At 45.8% G+C, this 12,982-nt stretch overlaps 1 protein-coding gene across 1 annotated transcript in view; it reads right to left on the reverse strand.

The window, feature by feature from the left end:
* Positions 1-12,779, reverse strand: part of LOC147601379 (uncharacterized) — a 23,693-nt gene extending 10,914 nt beyond the window's left edge. The window contains exons 1-2 of the mRNA XM_086744624.1: positions 12,735-12,779; positions 9,099-9,242 (exon numbers count right to left, since the gene is read on the reverse strand). Coding sequence (XP_086600750.1) covers positions 9,099-9,242; positions 12,735-12,779 — 189 coding nt within the window. The remainder of the gene's footprint in view (positions 1-9,098; positions 9,243-12,734) is intronic.
* Positions 12,780-12,982: the final 203 nt, after the last annotated feature.

Raw genomic sequence — 12,982 nt, forward strand, 5'->3', positions numbered from 1 at the left:
CCCTGGTATATAAGACAGAGCCACAGAATTGTATGGCATTATTAGTAGTAGCAGAATTTCTCAAGGATTTAGCCAAAGGCATGCTTTTGACAAATATAGTGTTGAATGTTGTCTTTCATATCGCCAGCTGACAGCTTTCACTTAACATTGCTGACCAGGACCTGCAAATTTGCCAAGTTAGAGAATTTTCATCTTTAAATTCTAGACCATGTCTTCAGCCAAGGCTAGCTGACACCTCCTCCAAGCTGTATGGTACCCTCTGAGAAACCTAGCCCTTGATCTGCTCTGTATCTCTACTTATTTGGTGCTGGCGTATTTCATGATGCTGCCTTGGAAATGGAAAGCTTGACTGTTTTATTGAACTCTTGCTAACAATTGGCTCCATATTAAAAATTGCCCCTGCCAAGACTCAGAAATATTTTACTGCTGCAAGAAAGCTTATGAGCATTAAGTTGAATGTGGGCATTTTGTCAACAATGCTAGAATATTTAGGCTTTTTTATTATACTTTTTTTTTTTTTTTGTCTAGAGGATGTTGCTTTCAAGGGACATATATAACGATAGCCATGCAAGAAGAGAAGCACACTATGAAGATAATCACATCAGCATAGACGTGGAGTAAACTCTGGAAATGAAAGTAGCCTGTAAATGAATTTCACTTGACAACTACAAGCATGCACAAAACATACTAGACATGAGGCCATCTAATTAGTGAAATGAAATAGTTAAACCACCAATGCAATATACACTTACTGTAAAGAAAATTAAATCAAATATAATATACACTATTGAAGGCCATAGTACTAACTCAGACTCTATGTCAGAATTCTAAATTTCTAAATCACTGCATTATTCAGTATTTTCCCTTCCCAAAGCATCCCCTAAACCTTTCATCTTGAACAGTAGCTTTTGCTACAGAAAAGTACCTGCAGTCCTCCTTCAGACCTTTTGATGGGCATTTTTTGGACTGACTGGTGGCTGAGGGTTAAAAAGCTGGATGAAGAGGGTGGTTAACTGTGTAAGAGCTATTTCTGGCCAGAAAGAGCTATTTATTTCTCAGGTGCCTATTACAGAGAATGGCAAGGAGCTATAACTCAGTATCAGGTATAAGATTGTTAAAATTAATGCCATTTTGCCTTTAACGATGAACTTGCTCCTTAGTTGTTGCTATAAACAACCTCAGGGAAGCCAGAATTGCACGTATGGAAATTCACTATTCTATATTCCGACCTTTTTTTTTTGAGTTTTATCCCTCTTCCTTTTTGTACACTTCTTTTGTCCCTCCCTCAGACTCCTGCAGATAACTCCCCCTACCAGGTGCTTCTTGATTAATCAGCCAGACCTCTCCTTATCATTTAGTTACTTGAGTTACCACTCTATTGCATTATTTTATTTTCCTCTCTCTCTCTTTTTCCTCCTTCTTTGTACCATTAGTAAATTCTTCAGTGAGTCTGGGAAGATGTTTCCACTTCTGATGGTAAGGGAATCTGAGATTTAGTGTTTATAGCCAATCTGCCACAGCCTGTGAATTCATTAAGACAGTTAGACCTACATGAAAGGTCAGGAAAAGTAACCTTTTTCAGCTTTACCACTCCTTAATCTCATTAACTACCTCAAAAAGTTGTGCTTTCTCTTCTGGTGGAGGTAGCTGTATTATAATATCTGTCTATAAATAGGTCTTAAATCAGCTGCAGTCAGATAAAGCATCGTCCCCGAGGACACAAAGCTTCATGCAATTTCTGGAACACACATTTTGACCAGTTTCTCAGAATTGGGAGTAGTGGAGAGAGGGACACTAATGAGGCTCAGCTCACCAGCTGGTGATCCAAATCTCTAATATCTGACATCTTTGCAAATTAGTCCCTTGGGCACCATCTTTATGTGGTATCATTTTTATTGAACAATGAACAGCAGTTCACAATATAATGTGTCTTTCCTGAAAACATGGAACATTTTCTAAATACAGGGCTACTTGAGTGAAGCTCCTTGTTATTATTTACTTGTTCTTAGGCTACGCTTTCAATCCGCCCTTGGAACTTCTAGTTTCATGTGTACACTTGTGCTTTTTCATTTCTTGGGTTTATGGACTTTCTGCAGAATTACAGTCTAATCAAAATAAGAATATCTAAAATAGAAGTTGAGTGCATTTTAGTGTGATAAGATATTAAGCTTACCTTCAGGTGATCAAAATCTGAGGTCAGATTTAAGTTAAGGCTCCATCTACAAAAAGCCTCTTCAGTGACTGTACTTTGTTTAACTGTAGCACTGGTAAGGTTTTGGGTATTTTGGTGGTGGTGATTGTTGTTGTATATTTGTTTTTTTGTTTCTTGTTCTTTTTGTTTTTCCAAATAACACTTATCACTGTAGCAGAATTTTCAATATAAGAACCTCTGATCTAAAGAAGTCTTGACTTTTTTTTCTCAGAGAAAATCAGGATGAAATATTTCATGTTGCATCTGCCACTCCATTTGCAGAATAAAATGTACTCCATCATGCGTGAGTCCCAAACAATGTTGTAATTAATACAAGTGAAAAGTTGATGTCTCATACAGATACTGACATGCTAGTAGTCAAAACACAATCTTCTATTTTTTTTTTATGACCAGATCTTCAGCCAGTGATTTGGCTCTGATTTAGGTAGACTCTTGGACTTTATTGTTCAGAATATCTGAGTTCATTCAGGAATATGATTTCTGTCATGAGTTGCATTTTCTTTTTTTTTTTAATCTCATCCTTTCCCCAGGGAGACAATTTTTTGTGGAGTGCAGTGCTATGCTTGCTATAGCTGTGTATTCTAGTCTTCCCTATTTCTGGAAAATCTGCACCTGCTTTGATTGCTGAATGTTATGTAGGCCTGTAAGTCATCCTTTATTCAAAACCTTATTGCCTTGAACCCCCCTTGCAGAGCTGCTTAATGAGCATGTAACATTCCTTTTGTACAACAGTAAATTACTACAACTTTTACATGGGGTGCAATGCAGTTAAGTGCGAGATTAGGAGTGTAATCCCATTCAATGTCACACTGGAAGAAACTGTTTAGGAGCTCTGTCTTTGAACTAGCTTGCAGCTCTGCCCTAATACTTGGAGGGGCTTTTCTCATCTATAACATTATTTCCACTGAATTCAGTGAACTGGTATGCATTGTCTATTAACAAGGTTCTGGAGAGGATTGATCAGGTTCTGGAGAGGGATCTATTGAAATTCTGAGGTTTATCTGGAGCTGGGGCTGGTCATTTTTCTGTCTGCCCTGAAGTTTCTGATAAGATCATAGCCAGAAACAGGAGTGGAAAGAGAAAGATGCTTCTGTGACTACGAGTGAAAATATTCCTCTGAATAAATTTAGCACCAGTATTTGTGAAAGTGTACTTCTATAGCAGTTGAATGAGTAATAATGTATAACGAGGACCAGGAGTTTCTCTCTTCATCACTGCAATGCATTTTAAAGTATTTTACAATAAAAGCCCTGCTGTTTGTCTAAGAATAACAACTATGTTGTACAGTGCAACTTGTGGAATTCTTGTACAGAAACTGTCACTCAGCATCCTTCTGCTACTTGAAATGTAGGGCTTTATATAAAAAGATTTTGGATTTGTAGCTTAGTCATGTGAAAGACTTTAAAAATATGGTTTTAATATTGAAAGAATAGACTGGTCATGAGTTTCAGATGTGTTTATATCCTTGGCTTCACTTCTTGAAACTTCAATTACTTTTTAAAAAATCAAATATATGGGATATTTTAAGCTCTCAATTTAGATTTCTTAGGGAAAGAAAAAAAAAGGGTATCTGCGAGAGAAGGGAGGATAAAGAAAGAAGTATTGGATTGGAAAAATCTGATGGAGGACAGCAAGGGCTCATTTTGATTTGTTCAAACTTTATGAAATGTAGATTTTACAAATGTGTGGTATTCATTTTGCTCTAGTAAAAGAAACAAAAGCCCATCAGTTACAACTGATTTGTGTATTTCAAGCAGTCTGGTGCCATTAGCAAAATGCAGAGGATTTTCTCTTACTTGTTTTATACAGCTCTTATCAAGTGTGCATGTTGAAATCTCTTTAATTAGAGATCCCAAATATTCAAAAAATAATAGCTATTTTATGTCAAGTTATTAGCTACCCTTCTTCATTATCTTTACCCTTTCATATGCCAGTGATTAAAATGAACAATTTCTATATGGGGCACTAAGCAACCTGATCTGGTTGAAGATGCTCCTGCTTTTTTCAGGGGGGTTGGACTAGATGACCTTTAAAGGTTCCTTCCAACCCAAACTATTTAATGATTCTATACAACAATGTAAATATTATTTTCTGCTTACTCTGTCATACTCTGCCTCACATATATACACAGCATGATTTTTAGTCAATATTGTGTTTAGTAAAGCATATAAGAAAATATTTTCCCATTTTCTTCTTCTTTTTTTTTTTTAAGAAGCAGAAAAGAGTTTTCAAAAGTAAACCTCTTTTTTTCACCTTATATATTCTTTCATACAAGGCATTAAAGGAATTCTCACATACGCCCAAGTCTTCTAACATCAAACATTGAGCTGTGAGAAACCTACCAAGTGGTCTCTACAAAGAGACAAATGTATGGCAATATTTTGGAGAGCTTGTAACTGCAGCAATAGCAAGCATATGTCATCCTATAGACTTGGTTCTTCACTACTCTATGCTCGGAGTACAGCAGATGTGAGCTTTGTTCTTTTTATGCCCTCAACCTTGACAATCAGCTAAAGGATCTGGCTGTTGCAGGATGGATTTGTGTAACATAGTTTGGATGATGGACATGCGCTGCCAAAGTCATCAGGTAAGGGAAAAATTGCTGGCTGTAAAGTCACTGCAGCCCTGCTTGTATGGTGCTCACTCCGTGTTGTAGGACTCTTGCCACGTTTTTTGCAGGGGGTGGCCTGGGACAGAGAGGTCTTCATTATCTGACTCCCTAGTTACTTTGCAATATCAGACCAGTGCAAATGAGGAGACAGGGTCCTGGCTTCAGCTGAGGACTGCTGGTCCACAGTTGCAGGCCATTGTCATTGAAGAAGCAGCAATCTCTCCACGTGGTGTCAGTAAAGCAAAAAGCCTGTTTGGCACATAGCTTGATATGCTTGATGTAATAAGCACGTGATCACAGCTGACATTACATCCATTCATGGACAGGGAGGCATGTGGGAACTAGTTATTTCCACTACATTACAGAACCCATCAAAGCCAGCACCCGAGGCTGCACCTCTTGGCTTCTGAGCAAGGCATGGGAAGAAGGGGGAGATTTGTCTTGTTCCACTAAAGCCACCAGATGCTGACGAATGGTCTCTCTCCTGCCAGAGAGCAGCATAGGATACTGTGTTGCAACAGGCACGCACAAATGACCTGATAAGGTCAGGAATCATAGAATCATAGAATGGATAGGGTTGGAAGGGACCTTCAAAGGTCATCTAGTCCAACACCCCTGCAAGGAGGAGGGGCATCCCCAACTAGATCAGATTGATCAGAGCCTCATCCAACCTGGCCTTGAACGTTTCCAGGGATGGGGCATCAACCACCTCTCTGGGCAACCTGTTCCAGTGTTCTACAACCCTCAGTGTAAAAATTTTTTCCTAATATCCAATCTAAATCTACCTCCTTCTATTTTAAAACCATTGCCCCTCATCCTATCGCAACAGGCCCTACTGAACAGCCTGTCCCCATCTTTTTTTAGGCCCCCTTGAGGTACTGGAAGACCACTATTAGGTCTCCCTGGAGCCTCCTCTTCTCCAGGCTGAACAGCCCCAACTCTCTCAGCCTGTCCTCATAAAAGAGGTGCTCCAGCCCTTTTATCATCTTCGTGGCCCTCCTCTGGGCCTTCTCCAACTGGTCCATGTCCTTCTTATGTTGGGGGCTCCAGAACTGGACACAGTACTCCAGGTGGGGTCTCACCAGGGCAGAGTAGAGGGGGAAAATCACCTCCCTCGACCTGCTGGCCATGCTCCTCTTGATGCAGCCCAGGATGTGGTTGCCCTTCTGGGCTGCAAGGGCGCATTGCCAGCTCGTGTTGAGCTTCTCGTCCACCATCACTCCCAAGTCCTTCTTCTCAGGGCCGCTCTCAATCCATTCCCCGCCCAGCCTGTATTTGTGCCTGGGATTGCCACAACCCAGGTGCAGGACCTTACACTTGGGCTAGTGAACTTCATGAGGTTGGCACAGGCCCACATCTCCAGCCTGTCAAGGTCCCTCTGGATGGCATCCCTCCCTTCCAGCGTGTCAACGGCACCACACAGCTTGGTGTCATCGGCGAACTTGCTGAGGGGGCACTCTATCCATGTCACCAACAAAGATGTTGAACAGGGCCAGGCCCAGCACGGACCCCTGAGGGACGCCACTTGTGACTGGTCTCCACATGGACATTGAGCTGTTGACCACCATTCTCTGAGTGCGGCCATCCAGCCAACTCCTTACCCACCGAGTGGTCCGTCCATCAGACCCATGCCTCTCTAGTTTAGAGAGAAGGATGTCGTGCGGGACAGTGTCAAAAGCTTTGCACAGGTCCAGGTAGATGATATAATTGCTTGTCCCTTGTCCACCGATGCTGTCACCGCATCATAGAAGACCACCAAATTGGTCAGGCACGATCTGCCCTTGGTGAAGCCATGTTGGCTGTCACCAACCACCTCCTTGCTCTCCATGTGCCTTAGCATTGTTTCCAGGAAAATCTGCTCCATGACCTTGCCAGGCACAGAGGTGAGGCTGACTGGCTTGTAGTTGCCTGGGTCCCCCTTGTTCCCCTTTTAAAAAATGGGGGTTATGTTCCCTCTCTTCCAGTCATCGGGGACCTCACCAGACTACCACAACTTCTCAAATACGATGGCCAGTGGCTTGGCAACTTCATCCGCCAGTTCCCTCAGGACCCGCGGATGGATCTCATCAGGTCCCATGGACTTATGCACCTTCAAGTTCCTCAGATGTTCCTGAACCTGCCCTTCCAGTACAATGGGCGGTTCTTCATCCTTGCAGTCCCTGCTTGTGCCTTCCACAGCTTGGGTGGTGAGACAAGAGCCCTTATCAGTGAAGACTGAGGCAAAAAAGTCATTGAGTACCTCAGCCTTCTCTATGTCCCGGATAACCAGGACACTGGTTTCCTTCCGGAGGGGGCCTACATTCTCCTTGGACTTTCTTTTGTCCCCTACATACCTATAGAAGCTTTTCTTGTTGCTTTTTATATCCCTGGCCAGATGCAATTCTGTCAGGGCTTTGGCCTTCCTCACCCAATCCCTGGCCACTCGCACAGCCTCTTTGTAGTCCTCCCAGGCTACCTGTCTCCGCTTCCACCCTCTATAGGCTTTCCTCTTCACTTTCAATTGGTCCAGGAGCTCCTTGCTCATCCATGCAGACCTCCTGGCCTTTTTGCCCGACTTGTTCTTCGTCAGGAGGCACCTCTGCTGAGCTTGGAGGAGGTGCTCCTTGACTGTGGACCAACTTTCCTGGGCCCCTCTTCCCTCCAGGGCCGCCTCCCATGGCACTTTGCTCATCAGGTCCCTGAAAAGGCCAAAGTCCGCCTTCCTGAAGTCTAGGGCAGAGAGCTTGCCATGTAGTTTCCTTGCTGCCCCGTGGATCTTGAACTCCACCGTGTTGTGGTCGCTGCAGCCAAGGCTGTCCTTTAGTTTCACATCCCCCACCTGTCCCTCCCTGTTGGTGAGCACAAGGTCGAGCATGGCTTGTCGGCTCCTCTATTGCCTGCAGGAGGAAGTTATCGTCCATGCATTCCAGGAACCTCCTGGACTGCCTGTGCCCTGCCGTGTTGTCTCTCCAGCAGATTCAGGTGGTTGAAGTCCCCCATGAGGACCAAGGCTGCTCCTATCTGGCTATAGAGCGCCTCATCTGCTCTGTCCTCTGGCCAGGCGGCCTGTAACAGACCCCCACCATAACGTCCCCTGTCCGTCCCCATCCTCTAATCTTGACCCATAAGCTCTCTGTCAGCTCCTCCTCCATCCCCAGGCAGAGCTCCACACACTCCAGCCGGTTGCTGATGTAGAGAGCGACACCCCCTCCTCGTCTCCCCTTCCTGTCCTTTCTAAAAAGCCTATACCCCTCCAAGTTGACGCTCCAGTTGTACGAGTCATCCCACCACGTCTCCGTGATGCCAATGAGGTCGTAGCCTTGCTTGCGTGCACACATCTCCAGCTCTTCCTGTTTATTCCCCATGCTGCGTGCATTGGTATAGAGACACTTCAGCTGGGCCCCCGACAAAGCTGACTTGCTGGCTGGAGCGACAGGAGTTCTTTTGGACCGCAGTTTAAGTTCATTGGCACATACCCGAGATCCTTCCTCAGCTTCTGGATCCTCGGTGCTGGCACTGGCACCATGCTGACAGCAGTGGGCTGAACTGTGCTCCCCCTCCCCCAGCAACACTAGTTTAAAGCCCTCCAGACAAGTCTGGCAAGCCTTTGTCCAAGCACACTCTTCCCCTTTTCGGTTAGGTGCACACCATCCGCCCCTAGCAGTCCGGGCTTCTCAAAGCACTGTGGTCTAGATACCCAAAGCCCTGGCTGTAGCACCACTCCCTGAGCCACGAGTTGACCTGCCAAATACGTCTGCCCCTTTCAGGCCCCTGCCCTTCGAACGGGAGGATCGATGAGAATACCACCTGCGCCCCAGAGTCTTTGACTGTTGTACCCAGGGCCCTGAAATCCCTTTTGATGTTTCTCAGGCTGCTGCTGGCTGTGTCGCTGGCACCCACATGAAACACCAGCACTGGATAATAGTCTGTGGGCCGTATGAGGCTAGGTAGTCTCTCGGTGACATCCCTAATATGAGCCCCCAGGAGACAGCATACCTCCCAAGAGAGCGCATCGGGTCGGCAGATGGGGGCGTCCATACCTCTCAGGAGGGAGTCACCCACTACTACCACTCGTCTCTTTTTCTTGGTAGCGCTAGTTATTACGCGAACCGGTCGGGCTACCTCGCATGGCTCCAGTGCCTCCCCCGAGGTGCTGGGTCTTACTTCTTCAGTCTGCAGAGCAACAAAGTGGTTCTGCAGGGGCACCTCGGGGTTCTGGGGCAGCTTCTTCTTCCTCCTGCTGCGCCTTGCCCTTGCAACTTTCCATTCTCTGGCATCTTCTGCCTGCTTGCTTACCTTGTGTGTCAGCGAGGGGGTTTTTGATTGGTTCACTGGGTGCTGTGGTTCCAGTGCAGACTGTGCCTGGAACCAAGCATCCAGCTCTCTCTCCGCCTCCCTGATGTCCCGCAGCCTCCTGACCGCCTCCCGCAGCTCAGCCACCTGCCGCAGGAGCTCCTCCACCCGGGCACACCTTCTGCATCAGGGCTGCCGCCTGCCCCTGCCCCGGGAGTAGGGTCCAGGCACTGCCTGCAGCCCGAGGTCTGCACCGCAGCCTCCCCCCTCGGCTGCTCCGTCTGCACGGAGGCATCGACCGCCGCAGGGGGAACCGGTGCAGACCTCCCGGCCGGAGCTGCAGCCTTTGCTCTCAGGCGGGTTTTGGCCACGTTGCCCTGAGAGTCGGGAACAGCAACTGCCCCGGGTCGGCGCCCTGCCCCCGCGAACTGCCGCGCCGCGCTCCGGGTCGCTGGCGCTCCCTAAGGCCTGCTTTATGCGGGGAGAGGGGCCGGGCCGCCGGTGCCCCCTGGCTCCGCGGGCTCCTGGCGCCTCGCTCCGCTCCCCCCGAGCTTCCCCGGTTCGGGAATCCCTTGGCTGCGCCTCGCTGCGCTGTGCCGCGCCGCTGCGGATCGTGCCGACTCCGAAGCTGTTGCCTCGGCGACTGAGCGCTTGCCTTCTTAGGGGGTGCGTCAGCTTTCACTTGCTCTTTTCATAAACACAGAAGAATCAGATTAGAGCCTGTCTTTTAATAGCTGAGAATTTTTCCCCTGCCTTTTCTTTCACGTCCCAGTCTATCCCAATGCTGTCACAAGCCTCACTCTGGGGCTGTCTCTTATTAAAAGAAATGTTGCTGATCCCAAGGGAGAGATTCAAATCAGCATACTATCCTGTTCCAGGAAAATTTTGTCTTCAGCTCTGGATTGTGATGCACAAGTCTCTTTACTGCTTGGCTACAGGAAAAGTAGATTTTGCTGTGACATTTCTGTTCAACATCGTGGCCAGCTGGAAAATGTTATGTGTGGTAATAGCAGCCTTTTTTTGTGGGTTGTTTTTGTTGTTTTTTAATCAGCCCACCTTGGTCATAGGCAAGCTCTTCCATCTTCTGGTTGGCTTCTCCTCACAGCAGCCTGCCCCAGTTATGCTGTCAAACGGTGATGGGTTGCTGCTTCTAATGTTTTATCACAGCCTCAGGCTGTATTATGGGCCACAGGCACCTAAACCCTCCAACTTCCTTGAGAGCCACAGAAGTCAAAGAGCATGTGCAATTCGGGGGTTATGCTTTTATTTTCCAGAAGCTGAGGAGGATGTCACTGCTGCCAGTAGTGAAGCGGAAGCAGAGATGTTGGGACCTTCTAATGTTTCCAGTAACAGGAAGATATTTTTTTTTTTTCACCTCTGAAGAGCATAGAAGAAAATGAGATTCCTGACCTGCTTTTAAAATTTTCTGTTGAGTGAGGAGTAACAAAAGTTTTAAAGATGAGCTTATATGCTGGAGATGACTTTCAATTGTGTAAGCCTGGACAGTGTAAACTAACATACTCCTTGTGTTTGTGCTGAATTACTATGTTTCTACTTTTCTTCTAATTTAGTCTACTTTCCAAGAATCAACTTGAGTAGCGAGCTAATGCAGGGTGGAGGGCTGGAGAAGAACGGGGGAGCGAGAGATGCATTGAGGGACACACCTGAATCACTGAAATTATTCCAGGTAATGTTCTAGCCCATAAAAGGAAGCAGACAAGGAGGCTGATTTTGGGGAAGGGTTGCTGTTTTCACAGGAGCCTAGAGACAGGCTCAGAGACAGGAGCAGTCTCTGAGAAAGCTCTCTATCTTTTGGGAGCAGCTCAGAGCAGGTATTGCACAGAGGACTAAAAGCAACCTTAATTTCCTTGCACATAGGAAGAGTATAGTGAGTGGTGAAAGTCCACATTATGTAGAGTAGAAAATGCAGACCCCTGATTAAATTTATGAAAGATGACACTAAGGCATAGTAACAACACAGCTTACATTTGGGTATGCTGCTAGTACGCAAATTGAGAGGTGGAAAAGTTCACCCCACTCCAGAGAGAGTATTCTTTCCTGTTTCTCTCTTTTCTAATTGCTGGGATATGGGGAGATGCTCTAAGAATATCTAGCTATGCTTTTTCTGATTTTACCCTCTTCCCTAGGCACTATAGAGGCAGAACTGTGGACTAGATGGATGTTCACCCTGAGTCAGTAGGGCCATTTCTGCATTATTGCAATGGAATACAAATACTGGATTTCCATACTTTGGACTTTTTAATTCATAAAGACAGACCAAGAAAACCAAAAAATGCAATGAAAATGTGACTGAACAAAAACATCATGAGCAATCTTAGTGTTGTGTAGAACACAGGGAAAATGCAGGGAAAAAATGTGTATCCTGTGTTGCTGGATTTCCTAGTGTACTTCAGTATGGATGAGCTTAAAATACCTCTTGAAACAAGATAAAGAAGAAACGTCTACTGTAAATGAGGGGGATAAATGTCTTTGTGGGAAATGCTTATTTCATGAGAATGTAGAAATGGGTAAGTGGAACAATAATTTTCTGAAACAAGATGGCAGCATTGCCTAGCATGTTGATTTAACATAAAGCGTAAGTGATGCATGATTTTTATTCCTTGGAAGAGTACTTGAACGTAGTTCTGCCTAAATTCCTCTCCCTGGATTTTGAAACAACAGAAGGAGGGCAGAAATGCCCTTGCAGGAAGACACTCTAGGATATAGTTTCTGGAGCAGTTTGAATGAAAGGTGTGGGATTTGTGTGTTAGTTCAGAGCGAGGAGCTGCTCTCACAAAGCAAGCAATATGTGTCTATCAAAGAGGATGAATTGTGTGGGCTGTCAGTTCCAGAAGCACAGTCAGCTTTGACCAGAATTGCTGTACTGCATCTGACGAGTGGATTTAACAGTTCCTGGGAGCACACTTTTAGTACTCTAGTTGCAGACCTGACAGACTGCAAGGGAAGAGCCATCGCAGATTCAAGAAAAGAGAACAAACTTTCCAAGAGGCACCATGCATGAAAATATTTGTATCATTTCTTAGAAGATGCTTGCATCCATTTTTTTTTTTTGTGAGTTGGAGTTAAAGCTTACATAGGAAGAAAGCATGTGAGAGAAAGCTGAGCCTAGGTCTTTGTTCAGGATTGTACTGGACTCATTAAGGCGCTCTGCACTATACATAAGCCAGGAATGGATCAGGAGACTCTAAATCAGAAGACATGACTGGAAGTTGTGTTTCTCAGCCTTTAACTACTCCATCGTTTACTGTGACAAGATGATGCACAATAGCTTCCAGATGGTCTGCTCACTTGCACTGCCTAAATGCAGTGTTGAGGCTGTTGTTCCCAAGGCCAAATTTAGGCATGATCATTTGAGCTCCTGCTGGGTCAGAGAAACTCCCTTCCCCTGAGGTCTTCTCTTACTTGTCCTCCTGGGGACTACTACATCTGCTTTGCCAGGCAGAGAGAGGTCCCCATGCCTTGGCATTCTTATGCAGCTGTCTGCAGCCTTTACTTTTTATCAACAACTTTCTGCTTAAGCAGCACTCGTCTTGTGCACCAAGGTCCCTTATACAAGGGCAACTGGCATTGCCTTCCCTTCAGCAGCAATGGCAGGTGAGTTTCTCCTTTGCCTCTTGCCATACGTGGAACTTTGCTGTATGCAAAGTCCTCGCAGTGCGGCATCTTGCAGCATCTGGGCAGTGTCCACTGGACAAGGTCCCTGGCTCTACCTCGCTTGTGCCCTGCTGCACCCTCAGGACTGTGGTGACAACCTGCCAACTGGAAGACCAGGTAGGAAGCAAGGTACTAAGCAAGTACTACAAGATCCCACTTGCATTTGAGTAGACATCCTTGTTGCTGGGAGCATGATGTACTGCTCTCTCCTT

This window comes from Chlamydotis macqueenii, chromosome 3 (assembly GCF_036417535.1).
Source record: "Chlamydotis macqueenii isolate bChlMac1 chromosome 3, bChlMac1.mat, whole genome shotgun sequence".
Lineage (NCBI taxonomy): Eukaryota > Metazoa > Chordata > Aves > Otidiformes > Otididae > Chlamydotis > Chlamydotis macqueenii.